This window comes from Pleurodeles waltl, chromosome 1_1 (genome assembly GCF_031143425.1).
Source record: "Pleurodeles waltl isolate 20211129_DDA chromosome 1_1, aPleWal1.hap1.20221129, whole genome shotgun sequence".
Taxonomy (NCBI): Eukaryota; Metazoa; Chordata; class Amphibia; order Caudata; family Salamandridae; genus Pleurodeles; species Pleurodeles waltl.
Window position 1 is genome coordinate 31,178,921 of NC_090436.1, and position 12,554 is coordinate 31,191,474.

Below are 12,554 nucleotides of genomic sequence, written 5' to 3' on the forward strand. Positions count from 1 at the left end.
TGCTCTGTTTGATGTGCATGGCCCTCTGTAGCACACTGAGAGTATTCATTAAAGTTTCATAATGGTTCAACCACCTGATTTCTGTTTGGGGGGTGTGGGTGGCACTCAACAGGCCATACCCTTGGGGTGTGCCACCAGGTCACAAAATTGCCTTAATGCCCTATTACATGGAGCAATGTTTATACAAATATCCCTTTTTTTCTTTAGTGGTAAAACAAAGTTATTGAGAGGCAAATGCCAAAGATCTTGGTAGTTATGCGCTGCGCTCACGTGAATGGTCAATTTCTTGGCGCACGTATCCTTGGCTGCAGCGCACAGAGACCTTACACTGCTGCATACAGTGGAAAAAAATTAGAGGGAACATTGGTGGCCTTGTATTGATACACAAATTGAAAGGGAAATATGAGACTGAATGGATTGTAATAAGTCTGATAAATGCCAGAAAACATTTAAACCACCTCTATCACCCATTATATGCCCTGAGATGTCCTGGGAGAAAATTGGTTTGGATGTAGTAGGTCCAATGGAATGTAATGAGGGTGAATATAAATACATTCTGGTTGCAGTAGACCATTTTTCAAAATGGCCAGAGATTGAAATTGTGCATAAGGCAGAATGTGTAAGGATCATTTCATTTTTAGATGGAATTTTTATGAGAGAATGCCTACCTAAGATATTAATTACGGACAATGGACCTCAATTTATTGCTGAGAAATTCAAGACATTTTTTAAAAGGAATGGTATTGTTCACAAAACAACCTCTTTGTACCATCCAGAGGGAAATGGTTTAGTGGAATGCTTCAACAGGGTCATCAAAGGTAGCATCCAATTGGCTAAAAGCAATGGTTTGAACTGGGAAAGTGAATTGTATAAGTTAATTTGGGCTTATAGAATTACTCCTAGTAGTGTCACTGAAGAAAGCCCATTCTCTCTGATGAGGGGTCGTGAAGCTATTGGCAAAGATCTTGGTTGGTTATCTTCAGTAAAAAAGGTTGAGTGGTCACCAGAGATAGTGAGAAAGAAAATTAATTTGGCCCAGCAAGCATATAAGGAATGCTATGACAAGAAAATCGGAACCAGAGAATCCAATGTGAAATGGGGAGATTGGGTTAGAGTTAGAAAAGAAAGGAAAGTTTGGAAGGGAGAAAGTAGATTTTCTGAGCCTCTCAGAGTGTGGGAAGTGTTCCGTAACTCAGTTAAGTTAAGCGATGGGAAAGTGAGGCATTTGGGCAGAATCGCAAAGTGTAGGAATGACAAACAAGCTGAGAGAGAGAGACAGTCAAGAATTATGATTGGTTAGAAACTGATGTTGAGGTGGATAAGGAAGTGCCTAATTCCAAATGCACAAACTGATAAGAGGGATCAGACTTCATTTCAGGACGATGAAACTTCTGGTGCTCAAAACTTGCAGAATAATAAAAACAAGAACAGCCAAACCAATACTGGAAGATTTGGTAGAATCATTTCCAAACCAAAAAGGTTTGATGATTTTGTATGTGTTCATACTACTTAACACCACACAGGCTAGATGAGTTGTTAGTCTGAAGAGTTAGTAGTCATTCATCCATTGTGTTGTGTTTATAAAAATGTATTTGTGTGTTAGTTCATGTATGTAATAAGATATCAGTTATTAAGTGTATGTTTATTTCAAGTGAACATGTAAAAGAGGAAGATGTGTTGTAACGTGAATCACAGTCACGTTGTTCACGAGCCAGCACTTCTATTGGATTCCACAGCGCATGAGGAAACATAGAATGTTGTGGATTGAGGATTCGGGGGGTTGACACTTAAGGAGAAATACAGAGTGGATCCAGAGGTATTACGTGTCTGGGGCTGTAAATAAAGAACCTAATTTAAGCTGTCCTGACTCGATTACTACAAAACGTGCAGTCCTCTAAAGTTTGTTTCTTTGTTACAAAGTTGTTTCTTTTTTGGAGCAGAGACGCTGTCCTCGGGAGTTCTTGGTCCTTTTAGATGCAGGGTAGTCCTCTGAGGCTTCAGAGGTAGCTGGACCCTGGGGAACGCGTCGCTGTTGCAGTTTTTCTTGAAGTGGGGAGACAGGCCGGTAGGGCTGGGGCCAAACCAGTTGGTGTCTCCGTCTTCTCTGCAGGGCTTTCAGGTCAGCAGTCCTTCTTCGTCTTCAGGTTGCAGGAATCTAGTTTCCTAAGTTCTGGGGGCCCCTTAATACTGAATTTAGGGGTGTGTTTAGGTCTGGGAGGGCAGTAGCCAATGGCTACTGTCCTTGAGGGTGGCTACACCCTCCTTGTGCCTCCTCCCTGAGGGGAGGGGGGACATCCCTATTCCTATTGGGGGAATCCTCCAAAATCAAGATGGAGGATTTCTAAAGGCAGGGGTCACCTCAGCTCAGGACACCTTAGGGGCTGTCCTGACTGGTGGGTGACTCCTCCTTGCTTTTCTCATTATCTCCCCTGGACTTGCCGCCAAAAGTGTGGGTTGTGTCCAGGGGGTGGGCATCTCCACTAGCTAGAGTGCCCTGGGGCATTTTAACACACAGCCTGAGCCTTTGAGGCTCACTGCTAGGTGTTACAATTCCTGCAGGGGGAAGGTGTGAAGCACCTCCACCCAGAGCATGCTTTTGTTTGTGTCCTCAGAGAGCACAAAGGCCCTTACCACATGGGGTCAGAAACTTGTCTCTCAGCAGCAGGCTGGCACAGACCAGTCAGTCCTGCACTGAACAATTGGGTAAAATACAGGGGGCATCTCTAAGATGCCCTCTGTGTGCATTTTTTAATAACTCCAACAGTGGCATCAGTGTGGGTTTATTATTCTGAGAAGTTTGATACCAAACTTCCCAGTATTCAGTGTAGCCATTATGGAGCTGTGGAGTTCGTTTTTGACACACTCCCAGACCATATACTTAATATGGTCACACTGTACTTACAATGTCTAAGAATAGACTTAGACACTGTAGGGGCATATTGCTCATGCAGCTATGCCCTCACCTGTGGTATAGTGCACACTGCCTTAGGGCTGTAAGGCCTGCTAGAAGGGTGACTTACCTATGCCACAGGCAGCATTTTGTGTGCATGGCATCCTGAGGGGGATGCCATGCCAACTTTGCCTTTTTCTCCCCACCAACACACACAATCTGCAATGGCAGTGTGCATGTGTTAGGTGAGGGGTGCCTTAGGGTGGCACAACATATGCTGCAGCCCTTAGGGACCTTCCTTGGTCACAGGGCCCTTGGTACCACTGGTACCAGTTACCAGGGACTTATCTGAGTGCCAGGGATGTGCCAATTGTGGAAAAAATGGTACATTTTAGGTGAAAGAACACTGGTGCTGGGGCCTGGTTAGCAGGGACCCAGCACACTTCTCAGTCAAGTCAGCATCAGTATCAGGCAAAAAGTGGGGGGTAATTGCAACAGGGAGCCATTTCCTTACACTTATGACCTCGAAACTCTGGGAGTTTTCTGCCAAGGTGTGGAGGTGTTTTTCTTTTGTTTGGGATCACCAGATTTGTACATCACACTGTCCACTCTAATTAGTGCAGATGGTCTGATGTACAAACACCAGCACTCTAGTTCCATCGGGTCATTGGTGTAAGGTTTCCACCAGTGGCGTTGCCATTTTTCGGCAGTCAAAGATACCCCTTGGAGGTTTTGGGCCCATCTCAGTAGAGGGAATGCACCTGCTTCAGCCCACTTTAGAGGAGTTTGTCAGCATCAACCCGGGCTTCTCTGCGCTCCTTCTCAAAACATTATTCCTGTGTAGCTACTGAAGATCACCAAAAAAATTCAGTAGATTGATGCTTCAACTTCTCATCAGTTCCTCTTAAGTGATCCTCGCCTTGCCCTCTTTAAGAGACTTCTTGGAGAGTGTAAGCTTTCAAATGTATACAGAAGATCCAGAAACACATTTCTAACTGGAAGAAACATTATATTCACCTTGTACTTCATGCTTAAGTTTGAAACCTGAACACAAGGGACCCTTCTGTGCCACTTACATACTACAAAATACTTTTCACTAACCTATGTACAGTGGTCTCAGCCTCTCATATTTCTTGTGTCTGCTGATCTCTGCCCCGATTGCGGAGATATGCATATGCTTTAGTAATAAATGTGGAAGGGAGAACGGGGGAGTAGCTGAAAAATGGAGCATACTTCCTACTAGGTGGAAGGGGGTTTGGGAGGCTTAAAGAGGGCTTAAGGGAGGGCTAAGGAGGTGCTTAGGGAGGGACATGCACCCACCACAAAAGAGTAAGCCCATTGCTAATCACAAACCACTTCCAAAGTTACAACAGCCCAAAAGGATAAAAATCACATTGGGCAATGTACTTCAGCTTAGACCTGGAGAAAGTCCAGTACTGCATTCGGCCAACCACTGGTACTGGAACACCCACCAATAGAAACCACCCATAAGAAATAATGTTAAAATAAATTATTTTAATTTGACTTCTTGAAAATATACATAAATTTAATTAAATGATAACATATAAATACAAAATATAATTTTATTTAAAAATATCGCAATAGCCTTTTTCTATTTATAAATACATTTAGCCGTCTAAAAATAAACAATATTTATTTAAATAATTCAATGCATACCATTTAAAAATTGTAATACTGTTGGGACGGTAAGTCTTCTGCATGTCTCTGGAGAACGCGCTTCCCCTGCCTTATGGTGATCTACAGGCAAGTCACTTAAAAGTCACTGTATGGTTTCTGGATCCCTACCTCAGTGAATATGACAAGCTTGGTGGGCTGGGGTAGACACTTGCTCTTATCTGTGTTTAGCTGCCCTAAGGCTGCTAGGAGGAGGATGGTCAGTGCCTCCTGGTCTGGGGTTAATTAAAATTCCTCTCTGGAGAATAACCCGGGCTGATACCAAGAGCCGGTCTTGAAGCCCAGTAACTCATCCTATACATGTCTTTTGCACGGAGTGAGCATGAGACACAGATAGGCCTCATGATTGGAGGGGCACCCAGGATTTAAAAGTAGCAGAGCTTCTGATTGGATCGGCCTATCAATCAGAGGTGATAAAAAGAATGACCTGAGTTGTCAGTGGTTGTTCAAGACTGGTCTTTGGTTCTAACAAGCATCTACAGAAGCCAGCTGTAGGCCTGCGGTGTAATGACAAGGAAGCTTGCTCACTGCATCTGAACTTCAAAGTTTTCTCTGTGATGGATGGATTCTGCTGTGAACGAATTTGCAAGCTTTGAAGAGCAAAAGGATCAATCAGCAACCAGAATGCAGAGGAAAGCTGTTTGTGGGGCTTGTTGCATCAGCTTGGAAGACAAGGAAATTGCAAACAGCTGCTCGGGATAAGGAAGCTTGCAGCACATCAACAGAGGGAGACGGGGAAGCTTGATTCCACAAAGCCTTTGAAGGTGAGGTCACTTCTGCCCAGACCCCTCCCCTGTGCTGTTGCAGCTTGGGATACTTACAGTTACAATCTGTCGCTGGGGAAGAGAGTCCTGTGGTACAGGCCCCCTACCTTTCTCTTTGTGATACATGGGGTGTACTGGATCTCTGGCCAGCTGATACCCTCCTACATCTAGCCAGTGGCTACTTGTCTAGTGGGACTCCAGTAAACTGCGCCAAGACATCAGGCACCTGTGATCAGATCCCTGATGCCACCAGAGTGATATCCTTGCTAAGGACAGGAGGGCACTTCTGTTCTTTTGTGGTGGGTTCTGGGGCTGATCTGGAACGTTTGACTTCACATCATATGCTGAAACTACACCATTGCCATACTAGCGAATGAGAGCAACCCTGTACAACATGGTCTGTAATATGCAATGCTAATTTTGTGTCTACATGCTAACTGTGTTTGTATAGTGCTTAGTGTGGAGGCGCTATAATGCTGTTAGGGGTCAGAGGTCTGGCCCAGAGGGTTGTAGAATTGTGTGGTTTTCATTGGTTATCCTAGTTTTATGTGTAGTATGTTTCTCCTATGTGTATCAAAGTACTTTTCCTTTTAAAAAGTAAAGCAGTGACTGGACATTGATCTTGTTAGCTGGTAGTACAGTGTACCCTGTATTTTGAATGTCTAAACCCACTTCACCTCCTTGGGTATGCCTTGGATTGCTCTGCCTCGCTAACCTGAGAGAGTTAAGTCCTGGAGAGGAGCACCTGGTTATCCAGTTTTGGGTCCACAAGTACTGAGGCCTTAGGACACCGGTGTGCGACACTCTAGTTGATGCAATTGGAGCAGGGTAGCACCTTAGTGCCCGCGGGCCCGGGAAACCAGGTCTAACAGATACATAATCTATAAATATAAACATTTTACTTTAGGTGGGAGTTTTTTGTTAATGTACTTTTCATTTACTTTAATATTTTAAATTAATCAAATGTTTATTTCAAAACTAAGCAGCATGTTTTATTTGGTTCTAAATTTGAAATACATGTACATGATATTATAAAATAACTTAATTATTTATCATAGAAAAATTTAAATTTTCCTTTTAAAAGTTTAATACTTTTTAACAAATTTACGTATACTGTACTGTAGGGAGATCTACGCCTCGGTGGCAGATGTCTCTGTCTATGTGTGAAAGGTTATTAGAAGTCATTTTAATCTTGTATATTAGTGGAGACATGTAAGTCTACATTTTGTAGTAAGTTTACACTTGTAAACGGTGAGTAGCCAGAAGCAGTAATTATCCTACAAAATGTAAGAGTAAACATACACGTGTAGATTTACTCATGTATGTTTACCATTGTTAAGAGGCCCCTCTGTTGAATACAGACTTCACATTAAGCAGCAGGACGGAAAGCATAGGTGACTTGGCCACTGTTCTCTATGCCTCAGATGACGTTTAATAACTCCATGGCTCCTGTATGCCTACTAGTGGCTTACATGGGTCGACCAAATATATCCAAGATGGAATTTTGTGGGAGCTTGTCTCTGATCTGGGCACTAATGGCCTCAGGATATCTTCAGTGACACCTCAGCTGGAGAAAAGACAGTGATAATAAGGTCCTTGAGGGGAGTTGGAGTTCTTGGCTACATCAAAAGTGTTTGTCCAGCAAAGGGTGATGCCTGAGGCTCGGGCTCACTATAAGAAGCACCTGGCAGTTAAGACAAAGGAGAACCTGAGGTGTAAACTCCTGAAATGCTAGCAGTTTGAGCATCACAGGGTGAGTAGGAGATATCAGTAAAAAGAAGCATCACGCAATAGAAAAGAATGATTAGAGATACATTAAAATCGAAGTTATGGTCCTGACAGTAATAAAATATGCCTGGAAATACAAAAGTAAATAAATATTAAGTTCTGTGCTGTTTAAATCCGTACCTCCATTAGACAGCAATATAGTCCTTCTAGGACTCATTGTTTTGGTGTACTTGCAGAGAGCTGGTGTAGAATGGCAGGTGCCTTGAATAAAAGTGATGTGTAACAGGTTACCTTTGTATGTAGTTGTTGAGAACTAGGGAAATCACAATTCTCAGTGTATTACTCAATCAGAAAATGAAAAAGTGTCAAGAAAAGGCCGTCTGGCAGCTTCATGTTCTAACGTTGCCACTTTCTGTTAACCTCTTAGGTTTTTAAAGCTAACAGCGACATCGAGACGCCCGTGCTGAACATCCTGCCCACACCGATGGCTGCCCGCTACATACGCATCAACCCACAGACCTGGTTCGAGAATGGCACCATCTGCCTGCGGGCTGAGATCCTGGGTTGCCCGCTGCCTGGTATGTCCTTCATTCCTGTCATTGTGTATGCCATCTTGAAGGTCGCAAAATGGTGGCTTCCAGAGACAAGCTGACCAGTGAGAAATGCTCAGACTACAGCAGTAAAGGGAATATAATGAATTATAACACATGTCCTCCGAAGAGCTTCACTTAAAAGAGGTACCACACATCTAGTATGTAGAAAGGAAGATGGACAGACTACAAGGAGGGAGAGAGTGCATTAGAGACACAACACTGAGGTGTAGCCAAGGAAGGTCCACTCAAAGGGGGACTGGGGCACGCACCAAGAATAAAGGGGCCTGATTGAGAGGAGCGACCTCAGCACCAGGATGAGAAACCCTCAAGCCAGATCCTCTTCCCTCCATCAACATCCAAGCACACCATGAAAGGTGTGTGATACACTGACCTCAAAATGAGACCCCACACTAGTTTATTGCAAGAGCTTGGCAACTGACTCATCATGGCACCAATCAGAGAATGCCCTGTCATGAGGTAACACCTATGATTAGATGGTTACTGGAGAAGAGGTAACCCCTGGCACCCAGTGTCACTAAAGACGTCATCCTCTGAGATAGGCAGAAGGTTGATTGATCAGCCTTTCTCAAAAAACCTAAGAGAATGCTGGTTCCTCCTGAGCACGCCTCCCCAGTTCCTCCCTTGCAACCTCCAAGGACTAACATCTCCGTCGGAGATCCATCCTCTATGAGGGAAGGTGTTGTAATGGAGACTCCACACAAAGGATGTCTTCGTTAAGTGTTTATTAGATAACATGAAACAAGTGTGACCTCCACCACAGCCAGGATGAAATAACTGCCTCCAGTGGAATGTCCCTGTTCCTAGGGAACCACGTTCCTATAACAACCTACGAGCATTCTAATATACCTAAGCTACACATTATAACATATCCTCCTCCTTTACATAAAAATATACTCCTTGTGATTTATAACAACAGTAAATACAAATACAATACAAAAAAATAGATTGGATAAACATTAAATATCACTTACAATTTGTACCACTTTAAATGTGGTTATCTCACATAATCTTGCAAGTATGAAGGCGGGCGTCTCAGTCTCTGCTCTCTAGTAGACAAAAGTTCATCACCACCTGGATTTATGTCAGGAGATTCACCCCCTGATGGTTGAGAAGAAGATATACTGTCCTCTACAAGAACCCTTGATGAAAATGTAGTGCCCTTCTCCATATTCTGTGACGTCCCACCCCTGGATCCACCTACCCCCACATTAAACGCTATTGGGTCAGACCCAACCTCATTAGAAGAACTCGGGCACTCAACCTCTTTATTAGAACCAACATCTTTAGTGGAACTCAAGCATTCTGAAATTTCTCCTTCACTCTCACCCAAAACTGATCCCTCACATTCACCCCTCTGTGTGCCAAACTTTGAGTCCTGCGCACCAAACCTAGCCACTCTCCTAAAATTCCACTTTTTACCATTCTCCAACACAACATGCCACCTGCCGATATGCTTAACATGAAATGGCCCTTGAAATTTGTTTAATCCTCCAACACACCGTCCCGATTTTATCATCACCCAATCACCAGGAACTATTCTTTTCCTAATTTTCCTTTCACTCTCATGACTTTCGCACTCTACTCCATTACCTTCTAAAAGAGCTTTAATCCAAAACGGAGTCAGCTTGGTACTAGGCTTCCTGCCTCGCATCAACTCGAAAGGCGAATATACCGATTTGTTGTTTGCTGTAGTCCGATAGGCCCACACCAAATCACTCACGACTTTTCCTACACTCAGTCTATTTGCCAAAGCAAGCTGAATGGCACCCTTAACCAGCCTATTAGCCCTCTCTACAGTGCTATTTCCCTGGGGATTATAAAGAGCTGTGCGTGCATGTTTTACACCACACTTGTTTAAGAACTGCTTCATACGATCTGAGGTAAGTTGAGTACCATGATCAGTGACGAGACAATCAGGAAAACCCTCCTCACTGAAAATTTCTGATAAAATCTTTATCGTAGAAACTGTTGTCACCTCCGTCATAAACTTAACTAACCATTTGGTATTCAAATCAACCAGAACAAACGCAAATCTCTGACTGTAACCCACACCTGCCATAGGACCAATAAAATCACCACAAACTGTATGCCAAGCTATGCCTGGATCCCGCATAGTCCGACACACAGTTTGTTTGCTCACCTTCAGCCTTTTCTCACTCTCTATGCACTCAGAACACCTTTCCACCCAGTTTACCACGTCATCGTCCATACCTGGCCACCAAAACTCAGCCCTGAGGCGTTTCTTTGACATTGTCTGTCCTAAGTGACCTTCATGGGCTATATCAAATAACCTTTTCCTGACACCTTACCAACCAAAACTCCATTGCCCAAAATGGACAACTCGTCCAAGACTTTACCGTATGGCCTAAGAGCTGGGGGTAACGTGCTTTCTCTCCTTCCTCTTTCCACTATCATTTTGACCACTCCCTTCAACACTTCATCCTGTGTCAAAGCTCGCTCCCACTCTTCCTCACTCACCGCACCAAGAGTCCAGTGAACTACATCACAGACACTCGCAACTGCACCTTCTCTCTCATGCTTCAACACACCCTCTCCATCAACTACCTCCCAATCTAAAGGTAAACGTGATAAACAGTCTGCCTGCACATTCTTCCACCCTGGTATGTACTCAAGAACATACATATATTCCTGTAACCTTGCTGCTAGTCAAGCCAACCTTGCAGAACACTTCCCAGCACCACCAGAAGACAGAATTTTTAACAAAGGTTTGTGGTCAGAACGTAGCGTCACACATGTTCCCCATACGTAGACTCTAAAGTATTCCATGCCCCAAGCTGCAGCCAAAGCCTCTCTCTCGATAACAGAGTAATTTCGCTCTGAATCCGTAAGAGAACGCGAAGCAAACGCAACGGTCTTTTCACCTGTTGGGTGTATTTGCGCTAACACAGCTCCTATCCCACATGCACTCGCATCCACCGTGATTACAGATCTTTTACCAGTGTCAAAAGGAGTCAAAATGCCAGCGCAGCACATCTCCTCCTTGATGGCCTCAAAACACTCTTGCTGCACTCTGGACCACTCAAATCTTGTCCCTTTCCTCAACAGCGTTCTCAGAATCTCAGTTTTAGAGGCAAAGTTCTTCACGAATTTCGAGTAATACTCTATCATACCTAAAAAGGACCTCAATTGATCTTTGTCGTGCGGTGGTGGGACAAATTTAATGGAATCCAGTAGGTTATTTTTAGGCTTGATACCTTCCCCCGAAAGTGTATGCTATATTCTATTCTATATTCTATCTCTCTGACCAAAAACTCACATTTCTCCTTCCTCAAAGTCAGTCCAGCATTGGAGATTCTATCCAGAACCTGTTTCAAAGTGAAGTTATGACTCTCCACCGTATCTCCAAAAATTAAAATATCATCCTGGAAATATAGTACATTTTCTATATCATGGAATACTTCAGTCATCACTCTTTGAAACACACTAGCTGCCGAGCATAGTCCAAAAGGCATATGTGTGTAAATCGGAATGTTCCTTCCATGGTTATAAATTAAGTTAGAGATTTGGAGTCATTGTGCAACTTGATCTTATGATATGCGTGCTTCAGATCTAGTTTCGTGAAGAATTTTCCACCCTTCAATAGAGTCAAGAGTTCGTTGATATTGGGGAGTGGAAAATTGTCTGCAACAACACATTGATTCAGGCTCCTCAAATCAACACAAAATATCAATTTACCATCAGCTTTGCGTGTAATTACTACTGAAGAAATCCACTCAGATGTCTCCACTGGCTCAATTATTCCCCTTTTTAACATGTCATTTACTAATTTGTTTACCTCCTCTCTTACCAAAACAGGTACTCTTCTAACTTTATGTTGGACTGGAATCGCCCCAAGTTTCAATTTAATCTTATGTACGTACCCCTTAAGTTCACCCATTTCCTCACGAAACACATATTCTGCACCCCTGATAATGTCTTCCAATGCCACCTCTTGAACAACCATAACAGGATTCTCGGCACGTGGATTTATAGTGATATGTAAATCAAATTGATGAGCCCACCCGAGGATCGGCGGACCAGCTTCCGTAACATACACATTCCCTTGAGTAAACCTGTCACCAAAGGTGATATCAGCTAACATATAGCCTATGATATCGATTTTTTCCCCTTGATACCCACCAGGGTTGATATCTTTCGGCAATAGCTTAGTGTCTGGCCACTTGGATTTAAATAAACCCTTTGGTATAATGGTATACAGAGACCCTGAGTCAACCATTAAATGAATAGCCTGTCCTTTTATAAGAAATTCAGCTATGGGTCTTTGTTTCCTATTGCATACATCCTCCACTAATAATACTCTGTCCAAGCATCCATTCAAACTATCATCTGATCCTTCGGACAACACTGCTACTCTCATCTTTGTGGTACTTCTGCACATCCTGGCAATATGTCCTTTTTGATTACACTTCCTACAATCCTTTCCTTTCGCGAAACAATTCCTAACTCCAGTACTATGATTGTAGCTACCACAGTTACTGCATGTTTTCCCAGTTACTTTCACATTTTGACCACCTTTACTGATTCTGTATGTACTTGCACCACCTTTGTTACTAAAGGCTTCACTGTCCGCATGTTGTCCAATGACTGACACACCAATTTTCTCCTCCTTCTTATCCATTACCCTCATGCAATAGTCTGATTCTTCTATCACCTTAGCTATCTCTATACCATCTTTTAAAGTCGGATTCTTAGCAGCCCACAATCTTTCCTGTATTTTACGACTGTTGCACTGTACTATAAGTTGATCGCGGATCATCTCGTCTGTCATTGGGCCAAACTGAAATTTTAACGATAACTCTCTTAACCTGGTGACAAAGTCATCGATCGACTCACTAGGATGTT

The 12,554-nt window shown here is 43.2% G+C and overlaps 1 protein-coding gene across 1 annotated transcript in view; it reads left to right on the forward strand.

Annotated features, from left to right (window-relative positions):
- LOC138259173 (probable carboxypeptidase X1) overlaps positions 1-12,554 on the forward strand; it is a 267,238-nt gene that overhangs the window by 176,844 nt on the left and 77,840 nt on the right. Inside the window, exon 6 of the mRNA XM_069206773.1 lies at positions 7,505-7,655. Coding sequence (XP_069062874.1) covers positions 7,505-7,655 — 151 coding nt within the window. The remainder of the gene's footprint in view (positions 1-7,504; positions 7,656-12,554) is intronic.